This window comes from Anguilla rostrata, chromosome 16 (genome assembly GCF_018555375.3).
Source record: "Anguilla rostrata isolate EN2019 chromosome 16, ASM1855537v3, whole genome shotgun sequence".
Lineage (NCBI taxonomy): Eukaryota > Metazoa > Chordata > Actinopteri > Anguilliformes > Anguillidae > Anguilla > Anguilla rostrata.
The window spans coordinates 18,168,584-18,188,110 of NC_057948.1; the positions used below are offsets into that span (position 1 = coordinate 18,168,584).

Genomic DNA, 19,527 nt, shown 5'->3' on the forward strand with positions numbered 1-19,527 from the left:
GCAGTTAGAGGTTAGGGGTAAGGTGTCTTGCTCAAGGACACTTCGACATGCCCAGGGCAGGGTTTGAACCGGCAACCCTCCGACTGCTAGACAATCGGTCTTACCTCCTGAGCTATATATGTGAGTGGGCAAATAAAAAATCCACACACACACCGGGATGCTGGGAGTTTGCTTATTCATTTATTTTTGTATAGCCAACTGGTTGCGCCTTGTAGTGTTAATTAGAGGAAACAAAATGTAGATTTGTCAATATCCCTTGTTATCGCCCAGTAGTACAGAGTACGATACACCCACATTAATTCCTTCATTCACAGTGTAGTTTGAGTATTTATTTTTCATTCTTTGGCAAATGGGGAAAACACTGAGTTTCTGGAGAAAATAATTCACAATTCACACACAAGAGAAACAGGTAACACTACTGAATGTAAAGTCTTGTTTATTTTCCCCCCAGTAAATCAGAGAAAAATACTGCAATACAAAAGCCAATCAAGGCTGCACAAATTCTGTTTAAGTTACAGGCAACAGAACCTTTTCATCCACAAGGATAAACATTAACATGGTCTTCACATGCATAAAGAACTGTGAGAATAAGGCACTGAAGAACTGCAGCTAGCCGACATCCAGCTACCCGACATCCAGCTACCCGACATCCAGCTAGCCGACATCCAGCTACCCGACATCCAGCTAGCCCTTCCCCCACTGCTTTCTGCCTTTGTTCCTCTGTCCCACACTCTGAGAGTGAGGAAATCCGCCCCACTTAAAGAGTGGCGAGTGGAAAACAGTACTGTTTCAGGAAGGAAGGACCCCCATCATTTGAGAAACTGCTGAACAATAATAAACAAGCGAGACACTGAACAGAACAAAACACAACAGATATTCTGACTTTGTATCTCTCTCAAGAACATTTTTGAAGAGCTCTCTCTTTCCACTTCTTCGTGTCGACTCACATCACCAACAAAAACAGCCCGTGAAAAGTGCTCTCAAGGCAGTGTGTGAAAATAATTTGGGAAGGAATCAAGGACCGGAGATCTTTCCTGAAGCATTCTGCCGATGGGCCTTTGGCAACAGAGGAACATGCTGCTAAGTGAGCTTGTTTTTGCTGGCATGCACATCCTAAATTACTAATAAACCAAAGCGGCCAAAACACTGAAACCACACAACGGAATATAAATCAAGTCTAAGACCCGCTTCATGGAGTAAGTGCAGTTGTGCAAAGCTACAAGTGAGCTAATGCATTTCCATTTCCATCAGTCCATCACCTACTCAACAGACCAGAAGTTCCAGGTAAACACTCTAGATGGTTCTACTGGCATCAAAGGGCAGTTAAGAAGGCCAGTGTCAGTTTTCTTAAAGAAAACAATTGCCCAAGTGATGTCTTAGTTCGAGATTGCTATGTGTGTTCCAAATATGCTTTCCAACTCATCCAACCATTAATGAGCTGCATTAATTTCCTGTCCTGATAACAATCAAAGCCTTCTATAAATAATTCTCTGTCTCCATATCAAAGCACATCATTCACAAAAGGCCCAGGCTTACCAGATATGGGTACAAATAAAGGTCCCAGGTGAACTGACTTCATAAAACGAGTGTTTCTGCCATGACCTCAAAGCTCTCCGACGTTTCTATGTATCCTATTTTCTGCGGACTCTATTGAAGTCAAAAGGCACTTGGTCATAATAAATGCAACAGCAAACACTACACCTCTCCGATAACAATCTGTTCTCTACTCAGTCTCAAGAGAAGCACAGATAGCTATTCGCCTGGGCTGTAACTATAGTAATGATGCAAAAGAAACTTCTGGCTCACTGTATTTGCAGAGGTCTAATAATAAGCATTCCTTCATTCTAAACCAACAAAAACAACCATTTTTGCCAATGCCTTCCACATATAATTTACCTATAAAACAAATCTGGAAACTCTGGTTTCTGAAATCTCATCAAGAAGTCCTGTGTGAATACTGCCCCGTTTTTCATAAATAAACGACGCATTAAAATCCGAATGAAACTTGGGCCACAGGCTGGGAGACGTGGTCGCCACGATCTGTGAAACTGAGCAGCGTTCCCTGGCCCACAACCCATCTGCTGTCCTCCATATTTGCCTTCGATTCTTTACAGTTGTGTGCCTTTGCTGAGCTTGTAACCTCAGAGCCATTTTCTGCACTGTGGAGACAGAGGCTAATGGCAGACATGTGGAAAACAATTAGTGTCGAGTGTTTTTACTGGAGTAGAAACAGCTCCCCGAGGGCGAGCGCTTCAAACAGGCAGTGGCGGCGGCTCTACAGGAATCACAGCAGACTGAGCCCACAGCGGCTAATGCTTCCCTGATCTATACCGCCAACACCGCCACCAAAAAAAAGCCATCTCTCACACAGAAAGAGGTAGCAGGCTGACTGTGTTCAAATCCAGATGCGTTTGGCAAATTACACGCTGGCAAATACTGTAGACAGCCATGAGGCACAAAAAATAGGACCTCAGCAAAGGAGATCACCTTCCATTTACCTTTTGTGTGGGATTTTTCAGGATGGCTTTAGGGAAAGTGGCAGGGATTAGGCTATGTGTGCAGCTACCATTTTACATTTTCTCCTGAAACAAATCGGTTAGCTAAATTTAGTCAGGATTGAGAATCTGGGCATGAAGATTAAAGTACTCTGCCTCATGTAAATGTAGACTGAATCATTCTCCAATTGACCAATACCCATCATGTCATATTTTACACTTGCATTTCTTTCCCAGAAGAGCACAAGCTATATTTAAAGACTTAAAACACCACTGAAACTACATCATAATGGACGGAGACTATTTTAAAGCTCTGAACTTTAAGAAGCGCACTTCCCCAAAAAAGCTCAGAATGCTTGTACAAGACCAAAAAGTCAACTGTGAATGAAGTTAAAGAAATAAGGAACGGGGTCTGAAGACAGGGTACACCTCTCAGTTAAGGATCAGGCAGGATATTATCTTCACAAGGAAAAGCTTTGGCGATGCAGAGAAAACAGAGCAAGGGGCAGAGGCACCCCCAACACAACAACCCTGCTCCTTCACAAAGGCCCGACGCATCCCAAACAAAGAGACAGAGAGCAAACGTGGGGGTCCGAGTGATAAACAAGGTAAAATAAAAAAAGGAAGATAAGGATCTGAAAGGCCTTAGCCCGAAAAAAGAGGCCCACGTGCACAGCTGCTGCACACAGCCTGCCAGAGCTGGCCTTCGGACCGCCCTCCCCCTGACCCCTGCCACGAATTAAAAGCTCCATCTTGGCAGCAGCTTGCTGTCCTGCACGGCCAAATTAACTTCAAACGCAGACAGGAAGCCCTCGCTGGTAAAGAGCTAGGCAAAGACATTTCTGTTCCCCCGCACCCCCCCAGGGCACCAAGAGTCGGAACATTTCTAGGTCTCTTTATAAAAGCAGCGGTTTTTGGCTTTGGGACCTGTAGCTATACGGCCTTTAGGGATCTCAGCGCAACTTGAATACGGCCTTATTTTGATTTATGGAACTGCTAAAGGGAGCAGACAAGCCAAACACAGAGGCAAATATTCCTGACATTTACTCTGTTTAAGTATTTAAAGAGCAGACTGTAGGTGTAGGCCATCGCTCTATAAGACAGTGCACGCTTTGTAGAATGCTTTTGGAGAATCATGCTCAGTGTTGAACTCTACACTGTTGATAGGGCCAGGGCCCTGCTGGTGAAAACACAGGTCTAATGAGAGCAGACATCACTGAAAATCCCAAACAGGTATTTAGCCTAACAGCCCTAAACTTTCCACCTATGTTTCTAATTATCTATCCCTGCACCACAGCAGGGTTCGAATACAGATTTAGAAATGAACACATTTAATCAGCTTCAATTAGAACTGCACTTACAGTCAGGCCTGTTACCATGCATGCACATTTCCCCTTAAAAAACACTGAAGCCAGCTCAGATAAGATACGGAAGGTTCCTGGCCCAGGTTTCCAGTAAAGCTTTTCCTGTGTGACTAAGACGCCCTGGATTCTCTACTTTTCATCTTCCCGACAGAGAGACCTGACGGCGGGCGGCGCACGGGGGGGTCCGTGCCGAGGCGTGTAGCCTTTGGCTCCGTGCTGTATTCGACCCCCCTGTCTCTGCCCCCTGCCCCCTGCCCCCCCCCCGCGCTGCTCGGGGAGGAGCTTGCTGTAGCGTGGCCGGCCGCACGCCGCTCTGCCCTGACCGTTAACCGCGCCGAGCAGCGCTCTCACTCTCCGACTGGCCCAGAACTGAAGAGGCAAGCATTATCTGATCTCCGCCGAAATCTGCTGCTGGCATCAGAATTCCACCCGAGCCCCGCGTGGAGGGTGCGAACGACCGAGCGAGCGGCCGGCTGGCCTCTGCTTTTCCTCTCTTATGGCCGGAGGAGGAGAACCTTCTGGAAGAGCACCGTTAAAAACACCGGCCCTGTTCATCTGAAGGTGTCCCAGCAGAGGACGTCTAAGATTACAGGAAGCAAAGCTGATTTCCCTTCCAAGATTTTCTCCCGCCAGAGATTTTCGTCCTGCGCGTTAAACCAATAATCTGAGGCGAACGTTTTTAGCGATTCAGCTACTGCAGCACTCCGAGCTTTAACGCAGCCGCGCTCATAAGGACCGCTCTCGGTTCTGCTCGCGACCGACAGTTAGCGGTTCAGTGTATCAGATTAAAGGGTTTTTACCAGAGGCCCGTGGAGGCAGCCGGTCCCCGGCCTAGCCCAGAGTACGGCCGTGCGTCTCTGAGCGTGCGTCCCAGACATGGCGGCTTCGAGGCACGCAGGGAGGCCGGCGGGATGCAGAAGGACAGCATTCCAGCGCGGACGAGCGAGGGTTTGGTGGGGAAGGAGAAAGCTACGGCGGTCACAGAGGAGGTTTTCCTGCTTCTTCCGCCTGCCCAGTAACCCGAAACCCCCCCACCCACCGCCCCCCCCACTGGAACAAGCCTGTTCCTCCAGTCACCTGATAGCATCCGCTTGCACCTTCCTAGCCTCTTGTACTTGGGCAGTCAGAAAGAAGAGATTTCATGTTTAGTTTCGCCCGCCCACGCTCTCCCCCGCCCCCGCACCCCCGACGTCCTTAAAAATCCTGGCGCTAGCGTAAGGAATGTGCTGTAACACAATAGGACCAGTCAGAGGCCGCTGGCAGGGGAGGGGAGGGGGCTCTCTCACCATGCCCTCCCCGTCCCGCAGACCCTGCTTTAACATGCAGAAGAGGAGGACTCCCATTTCCTAAAACTGACATCTCCAGCGCGACAGTCCATAAGAGCCCAGCGCTCTCCTCCGGCTACTCATTACAGACACAGGCTAGAGACAGAGGAAACCGACAAGCTCCTGGGTCCTGCAGCCTGGTAATGAGGGTGTGTGTGTGTGTGTGTGTGTGTGTGTGTGTGTGTGTGTCTGCGAGACAGAGATGGAAATAAAGAGGGAGAGAGGAGAGAGTACCTGGAAGTCGTGATCAGTGTTTTATAATTCTGCATATAAACACACACACACACACACACACACATCAAATGCAGCAAGAGAATGTTTCACTGCCAAATCGTTACTCTGAATAGGCATATGAGGAATTCACTCATTAAACAACATTAAAACTGAAGCACTAAAGCGAAGAGCAGCAGCTCGTCTCCGTATGAATACCCAGAAAAGCAGTTCTGTCCCCGTACTGAGAGAGGGGGCTCCTGGCGCTCTGATCTTCACGAGGTGCTCCTGAATGTTCCTTCCTGCCCCTGACCGCCGGTGGGGCTGTCCCGAAAATACCCAGGCCCCTCACGCAATGCGGCAGCAAGGCAAGCCTGACCTCCCACCCCCCACCTGACCCCAACGCCGGCACATGATAGGATATTTTCCCATGACATCATGTAGATTTACCTATACCCAATCAGACAACTGACAGGACGGGACTAGACCAGCCAGACTCTCTTAACGGTTTAGCTGGCTTTCGGGAGGAATTTGAAGGAGGGGGTGGTGTTTACCGAATATTGGGGCATTGGGGGATTGGATTGTGCAAAAATTTCCATTTTCAGCATGTTATGCATCCGGAATATTCTGCGTGTTGGGCACTGCCTGGAGGCCTCCTCCCTCAGGCTCCCCTCCTCAGAGCAGCAGGGGGTCCTGCTTCTTGGTGAGCGATGAAAAAAAATGCCAGCCAGTCCATAAATAACTAAACAAATAAATAAATAAATACACTGTGCTAAGAGTCCGTTTAAGTTTCCGCGACAGAAATAAAGCTATTTTTTAAAAAGCACCGGGGGCTATGCTTCAACCATCTGCAAACCACATCAGACTGTGTGTTCTAGGTCATAAAAGCCTGCGCTGTAAGCTGCTCCATTCACTCTGAGACTCACTCTGCATTCATCTGCATCTACAGCAACAAGCACAGCCCACATTTCCCACAAGTCTATGCAGTAACGGGCGGGGGAAGATAAAACTACAAAAACAGAAGGCCCCAACTAGCCGTCTGAGGTTGACGGGATGAAACATACCGTCTGGACAGAGAGCGGGCCTCAAATTTATGGCCGCCGTGAGTCTGTCCTGTAAGTCTGTCCTTAAAACTACATTTCTTTCCTTCTGTCCACAGGATTTGCTCACATCCTCCACAAACAACCAAAGTTCATAAAAGTAAAAAGCTTTATGACGATTGCCTCTCAGCCGCTCCGCTTCCAGTGCCGCCCTATCAGTGGCCCACGGGCTGGGGGGTCGCTGGGGGAGAACGTGGGCAGGACGCGCGCGGCCGGGTCCTGCGAGCAGAATCAGCTGACGCAGGGGCGTCTGAAGCGTGCCTGCTGGCGGAGGGAGAGCAGACTCGGCGCCGTCGCCCGGAGGTTATTACCCAAGACCACGGCTCCATGGTCCTCAGAGGCAGACTAAATAAAAAAAATCAATGGACTGAATCAAAAATATTTGGCGGCCGGAGAGCGCTTTTACGGCTGCTGGGCCGCTCTCGGGCCGCACGGACCGCACCTGCTCCAGGGCTGGGCTGAGCTGGGCTGAGCTGAGCTGAGCTGGGCTGAGCTGAGCTGAGCTGGGCTGGGCTGGGCTGGGCCGGGCTGAGCTGAGCTGAGCTGAGCTGAGCTGAACTGGGCTGAGCTGGGCTGAGCTGGGCTGGGCTGGGCTGAGCTGAGCTGAGCTGAGCTGGAAGGGGGCGGCTCGTGGCTTTAGTTTCAGGTGTTTGGGGAAAGCAAGCACACGGGCACCGGTGAGCTCCCACACCTTTCCTCCCCTCCCCCACTCACGCGCTGTTCTCCTCACACAGGCACGTTCACGCGCTCCCAGGTCTGAATGCATAATTCATTCGGGCACCTTCCAGTGTAGCGCGCATATGAGAGGGCCGTGAGGCACACAGAACAATGCCTTAACAACGGCCTATCACAAATCAGCTGCGACCGACAGGGCGCGGGCAGAGCGGTTAAAGGCTCGCTTCTCCAGCTTCCTCAGTCCCTGGCCACACGGAGCAGTTTCTGCAGTCCAGCACCAGGCTCCAGGACTGCTGCTGACTTTTTATTTTTTTTCTCCCCAGGTTCCTGAGTGAACTCCAAAGAAAGGAAAAAAAAAAAGAAAAAGAAAAAAAAGCTGCATTCCATGGACTGATCCTCCGGGAGAAAGAGCTTGAACCAGCATCACTGACAAAACAGTCAGTCAATCTGCCTCCTTCCCCACCCCCACTCCACTTTCAGAGCAGGGTGGAAGGGTGGGGGGTGGGGGAGCGCTTTCCGAGTTCAACCACCGCCCCCCGCCCCCTCCCCCGCCCGCTGCTGGGCCTCTGGGATTAAGAACGGAACAAGATGACACAGAAAAAGCCTCCCCTCCATCGCCCCTCTCCGCTCTCCCCATTGTGTGGAGAGAGCATGAAAAGACTGTCCTGGAGGACACAAAGACGCAGTAATAAAGCAGCTCTGTGTGAGGACAGACCCAGCGCCGGGCTAACAGTTTAGCCACCGCTCACGGCTGCTCCAGGCCTCTGTGGCAGCGCTGGAGGATTTAATACCGTTCTGTGTGTGTGTGTGTGTGTGTGTGTGTGTGTGCGTGTGTGGGTGTGTTACTAATTACTGAAACAATAATGCTATGGAGTGAAGTACTACACTGTATATCACAGATACGATGACACCAAAAACGATGCTAATCTGGCAGTCTTAACAGATGCCTTAATCAGTGGTCTATTGACCGGGCTTACCACTTCAACCGCGCTTGTAACATAAATCCCCACACACGTACACCCCCTCCCAACACGCAGTGCGTTTTCATTACATTACATTACATTATAGGTATTTAGCTGACGCTCTTATCCAGAGCGACTTACAACAGAGTAACCAAACTCAGGATCAAGTCCGCTTAAGTCCATTGAACAACATGTAGATAAAAAGCCTTTACTATGATGCATACAATAAGGAGAAACAAGATAGTCTGAACAAAATTTTTTTTTTTTTTTTTTTTTTTTTTTAGTTGGGAGGGGGTTTAGGGAAGAGGAGAGAGGTACACAGAGAAGAGGTGCGTCTTGAGTTTCCGTTTGAAGGTGCTCAGACACTCTGCTGTTCTGACCTCCACTGGAAGATCGTTCCACCATCGTGGGGCCAGAACTGCAAAGAGTCGAGACCTTGTTGCTGCTCGTGTAGGGGGAGGAATCAGCCGCCCTGTAGTAGCCGATCGGAGCGATCTGGCCGGCTTGTAGGGTCTGATCATCTTCTGCAGATAACCAGGAGCTGACCCCTTGACTGCTTGGAAAGCAAGCACCAGTGTCTTAAACCGGATGCGAGCTTGCACTGGTAGCCAGTGGAGGGAGATGAGGAGGGGAGTGACGTGGGAGTCACGAGGGAGGTTGTAAACCAGACGTGCTGCTGCATTCTGGATGAGCTGAAGGGGTCTGGTGGCTGATGCTGGGAGGCCAGCCAGGAGGGAGTTGCAGTAGTCCAGACGTGACAGTATCATGGCCTGGACCAGGAGCTGTGTGGAATAATTGGTGAGGAGTGGTCTTATTCTGCGGATATTGTACAGGATGAACCTGCACGACCGGGTGGTTGCCGCGATATTCTCAGAGAGTGACAGCCTGTTGTCGAGCACAACTCCAAGATTTCGGGCACTCTGTGAAGGGTGTAGGGGAGTGTCTCCTAAAGAAATGGGGAGATGAGAAGTGGGAGAGGTAAGAGAAGGAATATGGAGAAGTTCCGTTTTGTTTGTGTTGAGCTTGAGCTGGTGTTTGGTCATCCAGCTCTGGATGTCACTCAGGCAGGCGGATATGCGATCGGAGACCTGAGTGTCTGTGGGAGAGAAAGAGTAGAAAAGTTGAATATCATCTGCATAGAGATGATATGACATGCCATGGGCGGCAATAACAGGCCAAGGGACCTAGTATACAGAGAAAAGAGGAGGGGACCAAGGACAGAGCCCTGAGGGACCCCAGTTGTGAGGGGACGAGGAGCTGATACTGCACCGGCCCAGGCAACCTGGAAGGAGCGGCCGGAGAGATAGGACGCAATCCAGTTGAGGGCTGGTCCGCAAATTCCCAATTTTGTCAGGGAAGACAGAAGTGTAGGATGGTCAACGGTGTCGAAGGCAGCTGAGAGGTCAAGAAGAATTAGGACAGATGAACGGGATGCTGCGTGTGCTGCGTGGAGAGACTCAGTGACGGAGAGCAGGGCAGTCTCCGTCGAGTGACCGGGTCTGAAACCAGACTGCTGAGGGTCTTGGAGGTTATGTTTAGAAAGAAAAGAGGAAAGTTGGTTAGACGCAGCACGTTCGAGAGTTTTAGATAGGAATGGAAGAAGGGATACCGGTCTGTAGTTTTGGGTGAGGCAGGGGTCCAGTGTTGGTTTCTTCAGAATGGGGGTGATGTGGGCCTTTTGAAAGATGACGGGAAGGTGCCAGAAGTCAGGGAGGAGTTAATCAGGTGGGCGATGAAGGGGATGATCTCTGGTGAGATCAGCTGGAGGAGGGTAGAGGGGAGGGGATCAAGGGCACAGGTGGTGGGACGGTGGGAGAGCAAGAGTTGGGAGACATCAGGGAGAGAGAGTGGGGAGAAGGTGGAGAATGTGGGGAGGGTCATAGAGGGGATGGGGGGAGGGAAGGGTGGGGAGTCGGGAGGGTCAAGGGAGCTGCGGATGAGTTTTAACTGAAGGCACAGCACAGTTTCGCCCTGCGTTCCAGCCTGTGGCCCACAGTCAGGGCGTGATGACTGGCTGTGACTGGGGGTGCAGAGTTACCCTTCCTGGAAGAGATCTGCAGAGGCTCAGCCTGGCTCAAGCCCGACCCAAAACAGCGGCGCCCGTCGCAGGAGCGAGCCTCCTCCGGCGTCCATGTTGCCCCAGAAGCGCGAGGCCAGTGTGAAATGACGGGGTTATCAGAAAGGTTGCGGAGGATTTAATAACTGCCCTCTGCCTTCTGCCCTGCTTGCGCTGGGTTTAATTGCTTGGATTTGCCGCGTTTGTTCTGCGCTGCAAAGCACAGGCACAGCGAGGCGCGGGGGGAGGCGACGCTGAGAGATAAGAGGTTAATAGAGGCCCAAGTCCTGTCTTGCTTCGTTATCGCCTGCAGTCACACCTCCAAAAAATACTTTACATTGCACCCACAGCCTGCTTTTACTTCACTCTATCAAATTCTATTAGTGATTCATTTCATACATCATTTCTTTGACTTGCTCTAGATTCTCTTTCATACAGCAATGGATCCACTGCTTGTTTTTAACCTGAAGTATAAATTCCTTGGTTCTCATGGCTCCAATTTAACATGGGGAGAAAACACTGTTTGGATTACACCCAAGTTTAGATCTTGTTTAAGATAGTGTTTATCATAATTCATGATTCTACAGAAAGTAAATCACCCTGGTGTCTGCGGAGTGACAGTGTGAATGACTGAAAGGACTTGCGTGCGGAATGTCGAAGAGCGAGAGCTTCGCACGATCAGCAGCTCCAGGCGTTTAAAGGCACGGCGTGTCGTTTCACACGGGAAGAGCGCGGAGGCCAAGACAAAGAGCGCGCTCTGGGAAACTTATTTACGGTAAGGAAGATACTTACTTACTCCTCACAGACATAACCCACCGAGCCTCTCTGCTGGGCGGCCATGTTTTCACCCGCTACCTCTCCCCTCCCCCCCCCCGCCCGCATGAGAAACCCAATCAGACGCAGCAGCACTCAAATTCTGTCACATCTTCGGTTATCCGACACCGGCGAAGAATCCTACCCGCCCCAATGTCAACGAGGGACTGCTCTCTTCTTGCCAAAACATGTCTGAATGCACATTTGAGAACCCCATTTGGAACACAAGCTTTTCTGGGTTATTTTTAAATGGCCTTGGTGGCTCCTGCTGCTCGCAGAATGTGGAGATGGCGGTACAGTCGGTGCGCCTCACGGTGCACCTGGGATGCAATTAGTCTGATTGTTTCTGGAGCTACCGGGAAGGGAGTCTGCGCCGCGAACGGCGAAGGATTGCGCTCGGTCCTGCCGGGTAAACAAGCCGGCGTACTCTGGGAGAAGGCTCGGCAGGGCGGGGTGAGGGTCACGGGGTCACCGTCATTAGCGCTAACCCTAATGGATCTCACGGAAGGTTCTCAGAGCTCAGGGAACCTATCGCAACACGGGGGGCGTGCCGAGACCCACAATGCCTGAGTGCGTACAGTGAAATGAGGTCTGGGGTGAAAGGGCACGCGATGTCCCGACAGGCTAGCTTCACCCTCAGGAAAACCTTAAAATGGCTTCGCCTTTCAGGGCAGACCGGGTGAGAATTCACTAAAGTGAAAGCTTGAGTGATAAATGAGAGACAATTAATCCAGTGACAGCTTACAAGCCTCCAAAGCAACCTTCTGTTCCACATCAGACACTAACATAGCAAAAACGCAGGCTGTTGTGTGTGCAATATAAATCTATGGCGCTGCATTAAATCTTAATGGGTCTAGGCTATCAAGAAAACTGAAATGGCTGTTTCCCGCCATTTAATGAACTCTCTCAACAAGACAAACCCTTCAGCTCGACATCCCTCCAGTGCGCGACCGTAAACCAAACAGCCAGAAACACAAGCAGAACACAGCGGGCGGCCCGTTCCCATTAGCACAGACCACACTCACCTTTTCGCTTTTGACCTTCTTCAGGGCCCTGCACTCGCTGCTGTCCAGCTCCTCCGGCTCGCTCTTAATGGCCAGCGGCTGGACCATGCCGGCAGGCTCGAGGGCAATATTCCCAAGTTGCTCGGCGGCCGCCAGGTCCGTGCTTTGCGTGCCCTCGAAAGGGGTGCTGCGGGCGGAGCCCAAAGGCAGGGCCTGCGCCCCCGTGTCCTTCTCGGCGGTCACCGCCACCGCTGCCACGCCCTCGTTTTTCTCCTTCTTGCTTTTCCCAGAACCCCCCTCTTTGTCCTTTTTGCTGCTGGGCACGTTGCGGGAGGCCTTCCCGCTCTTCTCGGTGCCCTTCCCGGAGCCGGCGTTGCCGGTGGCCCCCGTGCCGGCCCCCGCCGCCCCGGCGCCCTCCCCCTGGGCGCGCGCCTGCGCCTCCTTCTTGGCCGCGTCTCCGGCCGAGGCCTTGCCACTGTCCTTAGAGTTCTTACTGCGCTTGGATTTGGATTTGCTTTCTTTGCCCTGAGGGGCGGGTACGGGACTGACGAATTTGATATTGTCGGGCAGAGCCGCTACAGCGCTGGGGGGGGCCGCCATGCCCCCGCCGTCCTTGGTGCCAGACATCTCGAGTTTGTCCTTCTCTAGGTCAGCGTCGAGGTCGATGATCAGATTGCCAACACCAATGTCCCACTCATCGCCGCTGTCGTAAGTGTCCACCGCATTCGAGTCCACACCTTTCCCGCCTGCAGTGCCACTACTTAGGGACATCTTAGTGCCAGCGGCCCAGGCTTGCCACAGTAAGGTCTGACTCCTTCTCAGACTACTGGGGGCAGTGGGAGAAGGGTTCAAGCAGCCTCAGGGTCTTGGTATCCCCTTCCCAGTTACCCACATTTTGCCCTGGAGAAAGAGATAGATGGAAAGAGAAGAGGGAGAAAAAAAAAGGGGGGGGGGGGGGAACGGGGAACCGTTAAAACATGAAAAAATCACCAAAGAATATTCATCAAACATGACACCCAAGCCCATAACTCTCTTCAAGCCCAAGAATCAAAGCAGGAGATGGGCTGGTTCACCAGACAGATTAAATCAGTTTAGGAGTAAAACAGCTACAGCTGTAGACAAAACAAGGTTTTTTCAGGGAGTACACAGAAAGAAAAACTATTCCAATTTTTCACTGAAACTGCCAAGTGGGAGGGGGGAAGCACTGACATAGGAGTAGAGTCCTATCAGTTTCGCATCACGCAGCTGAGGTGGCCAAGGCAAATCAAAGATTTACTGTTGAGTCTCCCAGTTTTCCGGACAACAGATAATAGTGCAATTCAAATGTCCATGATGTCATCTGGAATCACGCTGGCTCGGGAGAAAATGAATGACAGATTTTCCCAGAAGGGTTCCATTATACAGCCGTCATCTGCCACAATGCTAACATAATTTAGAGCCAAATGCAAATACCTACACACATACGTTTTTCACTATGTAAGAACTGCATTTCCATAGGGAAAGCTAAATTAAACAATGCCTCGACGTCCATGCAGCCTCTCACCATCACACAGAGAGACACAACACAACCATGTTAACATGAAACGAAAACACAAGCTTTCCTTCAATTTTTTCTATGAATTTCTGAGGAGCTCTTGTGATCCTGGGCCATTTTGTTAACTGGTGCAGTGCAATTGAGCATTACCTATTACATTTCTACAAATACATAAATAAGATGTAGAATATCTGGTAAGGAATTCTGTGGGCAATCCAGAAAACAAAGCTATGGAGATTCAAATGCTTTAGGGTCAGCCCAGGTCATCCTGGGGAGAGATTTCCTGGACATCCAACGGCTTTTTATCAAAACACAAATGGAATCCATTTCCTCCAAGACCTAAAGGTTGACCTCCAGCCGGGTGTGAGAAGTGAAAGACCTCTGACATCGTCATAGCCGAGCTCCTCGCCCACTGGGCGTGCTCGGGGGGTTTTGGTGAAGCGAGCTCTACAGCAGAAAGGCTGTACTGAGCCAACACTACGATACATCAATACACTGACGTCCAAGCCAAGGAAACACCCTTACAGCTCATCTGTGATCTGGACATTCATTCACTCCATGTCCATAAGTTCCATTTAGATGATGTCTGTATCCATTACTGGCAGTAGTATAAGGAAAAAAAGCCATTGTGGGCAACAACAAAAAAAATACCATACATGGTCTTTTTTTCAGTTTTGTTCTCAAAAGATGACCACTCACTTGTGGAACAGATTGTCACACAACTGATTACAACCGAGACAAGAGCAAGCGTAACAGACAAAACAAAGGAGGAAATGGTGACATTTCAATTTTTCCCCCCAAAACGCCTTGAACGGATCTGGGTCCCGTAGAGTTCTCAAACTGAAAACTCAAACACGCTACAAGTACCAAATCCTCACTGGTCTGTTTATATGTTCTTCAAAATTCACAAAGAGACAAAGACAAAAAAAAAGACAAAGGAAGTGCTGTTTTATGACAGTTTGCACAAAGGCACCATTGAGAGAGATCAGACATGACTGTGCTGGCTTCCCTTCCACTCGGTCAAAAACAACTCGTGCAGAGGGAGCGAGAGAAAGCGCTCTCTTTCACAGGGCTTCCTTTCAGGGGACTTATCATATGAATACATTGGCGTAACCCTTTTCCCTCCAAAACAATACGGGCTACTGTCAGCGAGGACAGAGGGGAGGGACCAGTGCTGTTGGGGGTCAGATTCCCTGTCACCAGAAAAGAGCAGCCACTGTAACCTGCCCACAGGCCTGTCCTCCCTGTACGGACTCATCAGGGATGCTAATTAAACCCGGTCTGGCGCAGACGTGAATGCCAGCTTCTTTTTTTCTGCTCTCAACTACGAAAGGAAAAAAAAAAGCTGTTGTTCGGAGGGCCGCGGAGGATATCTGCCAGGCCTCGCATGCGCGCGCGTTTCTGCACGGCTGCTTTTATCATTCAAACGGCTCTGCTGAGGGCGCTGATTAAAACGCCTCCCAACACATCCTTGTGAAGATGAAGTGTGCCTGTCTGTGTCCCCGGGGCCCGAGGTGGCTCTGCTCTTCAGTAGCGTCGCAGTAGAGGGTGGTTGTAGTGCTCAGGCCAGGCAGAGCTGGCGGATCGATAAGGGGCAGTGTTCAGTACAGGGAGACTGTTGCCAGGGGCAGCACGGTGCAGCTCAGTAAGAGAGGCTCATGCTCAGTCTGAGCTCTACTGGCCGTGAAGCAGCCAGACGGTCACAGTGGAGGACTCCAGGTCTGCTCCGGTCCTACGGTCAGTCTCAGGCCTGCTGCCCGCTGCGGGGAGCCGCACACATTTCACCGCACGCTCTCCGCACCCCAGCACCGAGCGCACCAAGCCAGGCGCGAAATGATCAACCACCGCTCGGCGGAACGAGGGGTTACACGGACGGGGGCCCTATCGGCACTTCCAGGAAATAAAAACTTGAGTGATCGGTCTAGCCGTTGTTTTTTTCTTTCTTGCGCTTTGCAGAGAGTGATTCAGTGCTTACGTGGCCCTAAATAATTTTCCACTTTTCGACTGTCTAACGAAACAAGAAGTTTAGATCATCATTTCCAAGCGCGTTACATAAGCCTGCAAAACACATGAAAAAAAAGCTCTTTTCTCCCATCTGTCGTTACTTCATTCCACCAATACGTCAGCCATTCCTGCATAGGTGCCCAAGGCAGGCCGACATCCCCTCTCTCCCCAGGCTAAATGCCAGAGCAAGAAGCTCACACTGCAGCCCAAATTACCCTGGTATTCCCCTTCAGCAGCATGTCACACAACTCAAAGCACACATTTCAAAATGACTGGATCCTCATTACTGTTGCAGTATTGTTATACCCACTTCACCAAATTGTGGTGGAAAATGCACTTACACACGACTGTTTAGGTATCCGGAATGGATATAGTGTTACTCACAGTCTGTTCCAAAGAGAATGCACAACAAAGCGTGACAAAATGACAGGAAAAAAGCATGATGTGATAAATGCTATATAGCAGAACTTGAGCAGAAAGCCAGTTTTAATAACAGCCAGACCATCAGGGGAGAAAATACATAAATACAATTCAATTCAATGATAAAGTTCACAAGGCCGTCCGCCTCTGTCCAGTTTGAGGAGGAAGGACGCGTGCAAAGTCAGGTCGTCCAAATGAGGACGGAGTGTAGCACAGTGGGTAAGGAACTGGGCTTGTAACCGAAAGGTCGCAGGTTCGATTCCCGGGTAGGACCCTGCCGTTGTACCCTTGAGCAAGGTACCAAAATTGCTTCAGTATATATCCAGCTGTAAAGGGATACAATGTAAAAAATGCTATGTAAAAGTTGTGTAAATCGCTCTGGATAAGAGCGTCTGCTAAATGCCTGTAATGTAATGTAATGTAAATGAGTTTCAACACCCCAGATGCGTGAAGGGAGAAATGCCTTCCAAGGGTAGTAAAAGGTTAACCCCACTAAGGAAGCCAGGCACAGCATGCAGGTTAGCGTTCTGAGCGTCTGCCCAGCTCCTGACACACCAGCCCATGAACAATGCTAACAGGCTGCGCGTAACAAGTGAGGAATTAAGACACACTCCTGCACTGCAGTGAAAAGCCTGCCCCAAAATGAAAGAGGAAGATCAGCCAACAGCGTTAGCAATACTGGGAGAGTATTTATAGTGTACGCTGGGGTTGGGCGGAATCCATTTTCACAGTCATGCCATCTTTGAAAACACTGCGGTATTAAAGTATACTGTTTCAATAGCAACATCTGAAAAATGTTGGCATATTAGCATGTTTATAGTTCTAGCAACTGTTCGTTATGCATTTACATACTAGCCTATGCTATTGTAAACTTTTCAAAAGAAGGTTTGCTCTTGCAAGGGGTTTTAAACTAAACGCGGCCATCAATATGCTTATTTCTGCGTGACAGTTTTATGGCCTGAATCTGGCGAGGTGCCGCTCCACATTCTGCTCCCCGCCGAGGCAAACGGAAAAAGATTTGTGCTTGGCTCTCCGCACATCGCCTGGCACCGACTGCACCCATGTGCGGGCTAAACACTGCATTCCTGGTTACATTGTGTACTTACAGGTTCATTACTGTTTTGCTCGGTCCATCTGTGTCAACTAAACTCAAATAGCCTTCTAGTTACACCACCTTCATAAAGCGAGAGTCTTGAGCACATTTGACTCGTCTATTGGTGCAGATTGCAGCTCCCTATCATGACAAGGGTGGAAGCATTGAGCAATGACTGAAACTGATACGAATGGATATGTACAAATGGATGATTGGATTTTGTGTTCAGAAATCAATTAAATGTATTACGTTTTGAGTCAAATCTGAAAAGTGCCAGGGGAATAAACGATAAAACTTCCTGAAAATGTTTATTTTGCTGCTGTGCAGGCTGAGAAGGATGACTAATTTCCAAGTGTGCGAGGTGATTCCAAGTTCTGCATTCCTCCTTATCCATCCCGAAGTTGGCAGATTACCCCATTTAAATCTTTGGGTTTCCCTTCATAATGTAGTATAAAGTTAACATACTGCCGCACTGGAACTGTGGTCTATTTTTGGCAACCAAATCTCGGGCGTCCATCTTATCAGTCCTGCCTCGTCCTGCAGCCAATAGGACGAGCTGTAACGCATCAATACTAATCTGATCACAACAATATGTTTTTTTTATTGAAGAGAGGCAGTGCTACACGGAGAGAAGCCGTTTTAAGGAACACTTAAAACAGGCGCTCTGAAAACCGGAGTGCTAAGGGCTTACAGGGTACTCAGATAAGACCGCTGCTCTTTTTACACACCGTGATACATGGCATTAGCGGATATCAGCCCCTAGCCTGATCCCGCAATTTCTCACAGAAAATGAATGAGCGTATAAATAGCGTAATTGCGTCTTTTAAGCACTTACACGCAGCGCTGCTGGGGTTACCCTTTAGATTCAGACAAATACACCAACACATTTAAATAAAAAATAAAAAATGTGAGCCCCTCCAGTTCAGAGACAGCAAATCCGAGAGGATATCCCTGAGGCAGAGCCAAGGATAATACAAAACCCAATAAGAAAACTTCACATGCTGTACTCGGAATGAACCCTGTGGATTATTTCAGAGGTAACTATCCAGACGAGCAGACAAAGAGGAGACTAATTCCAGGCAGCAGCTTTCCAGTAACCCCGGGGTAATTCCACAGTTAATTACAGTAACAAACCATAGTCTGAGAATTCTAGCACCATGTGACAAGATTACAACAGCGTATTATTCAACTCCAACATTTCAGCACTCTTCATTCATGACTTGGAGAACAAACCCCGCTGCAGATCAGTCCAAGAAAAACAACGACAAGCCACACCAAGTCGTGAGACAAAGTCTCTTTTCAGACATAACAAGGAAATAAAAAGAAAATATTTTTCTCAAATCAAAATGAATTTCACTCATTGCATCTTTACTCATGGACGGAAAAGGGCAGGTTTCCTGAGAAGTGGTTCTGAGCGTGGATAACACGCAGCCCACTTTCAATCGTTTAATTATTCAGACAAACAGCAAAAGCGTTGAAGTTGCTTACTACAAGCTACTTTCATCAGCTCTTTAACCTGGTGAATCTGTATTCATTAGGTCACTTTCAGTGCCAGTGTTCTGTGTTTTTAAGACGTGGGTCAGCACGCATTAAATTATTGATAGAAGTCTGGCGTACACTTAAACCCACTCCGCTCTAATCCGCTGGGTCCTGCAGCTTTTCTCCAAAATCCTCTTCCACTTCATAACCCTTTCCTGCTGTCGCCATGGAAACGCTTTGAAAGCCAGAGCTTGATTGACGGGCAGTGTGGTGCTGCCGTTCTGAATGACTGGCTCTCTTTCCATTTGGAACACTGATGTCATTATCTCTGACGGCTGAAGAAACACAAGGCCGCTCTCCGTTTATATGGCCGCGCCCTGTCAAGCGGGGGGTGGCAGACCTGAACCAATCAAGCCCTGGATCATTATTACTACTCATTTACCTATTTATTTTTAAATCAACTACAGGTACCATCGCCTGTTTCCACAGCAGCCATATTGTGTGAAACCCTGTGTTGGTACCCCATGTTAAAGTGTGCTTGTGTGAACATTAATTAGGCTACACTTCAGAGCGTTTACAAGCATATGGCACACACATGCACCCAGTGATCCTGCCACATCAAACGCTTGCGTTTTAAATGCATCCCATTCAGCTGGATCATTCCTATTCAGGCACCGCACCTTCATGGAAAATATTACCCTGCCGGCAGCCTTCATTTCATCAAAGATCTTGATGTACCAAAACGTATGGTGCATGTTAGATGCACAGACACGCTGAGCCACAGTCAGGGGGTAGATGGTGAGATCTAACCCAGTCTCTTGATGCGGTTTGCTCTGCAGCGATGGTGAAATTCCCTGGTTTCGAGCGGTGTGAACGCGCGGGCCTGCTCCGGGGCCCGGTGCAGGACCCACCCTCCCCTCCGCAGACCGCGGAACAGGTGGCCCCTTCGATAGGGCCGGCCATAAAACACAGGCAGGCAGAAGGGTGTGTTTC

The 19,527-nt window shown here is 49.6% G+C and overlaps 1 protein-coding gene across 3 annotated transcripts in view; it reads right to left on the minus strand.

Annotated features, from left to right (window-relative positions):
• znf609a (zinc finger protein 609a) overlaps positions 1-19,527 on the minus strand; it is a 110,416-nt gene that overhangs the window by 53,516 nt on the left and 37,373 nt on the right. For all 3 annotated transcript variants that reach the window (XM_064313430.1, XM_064313431.1, XM_064313432.1), the window contains one exon: positions 12,026-12,904. In XM_064313430.1, coding sequence (XP_064169500.1) covers positions 12,026-12,775 — 750 coding nt within the window. In that variant the 5' untranslated portion in view covers positions 12,776-12,904. The remainder of the gene's footprint in view (positions 1-12,025; positions 12,905-19,527) is intronic.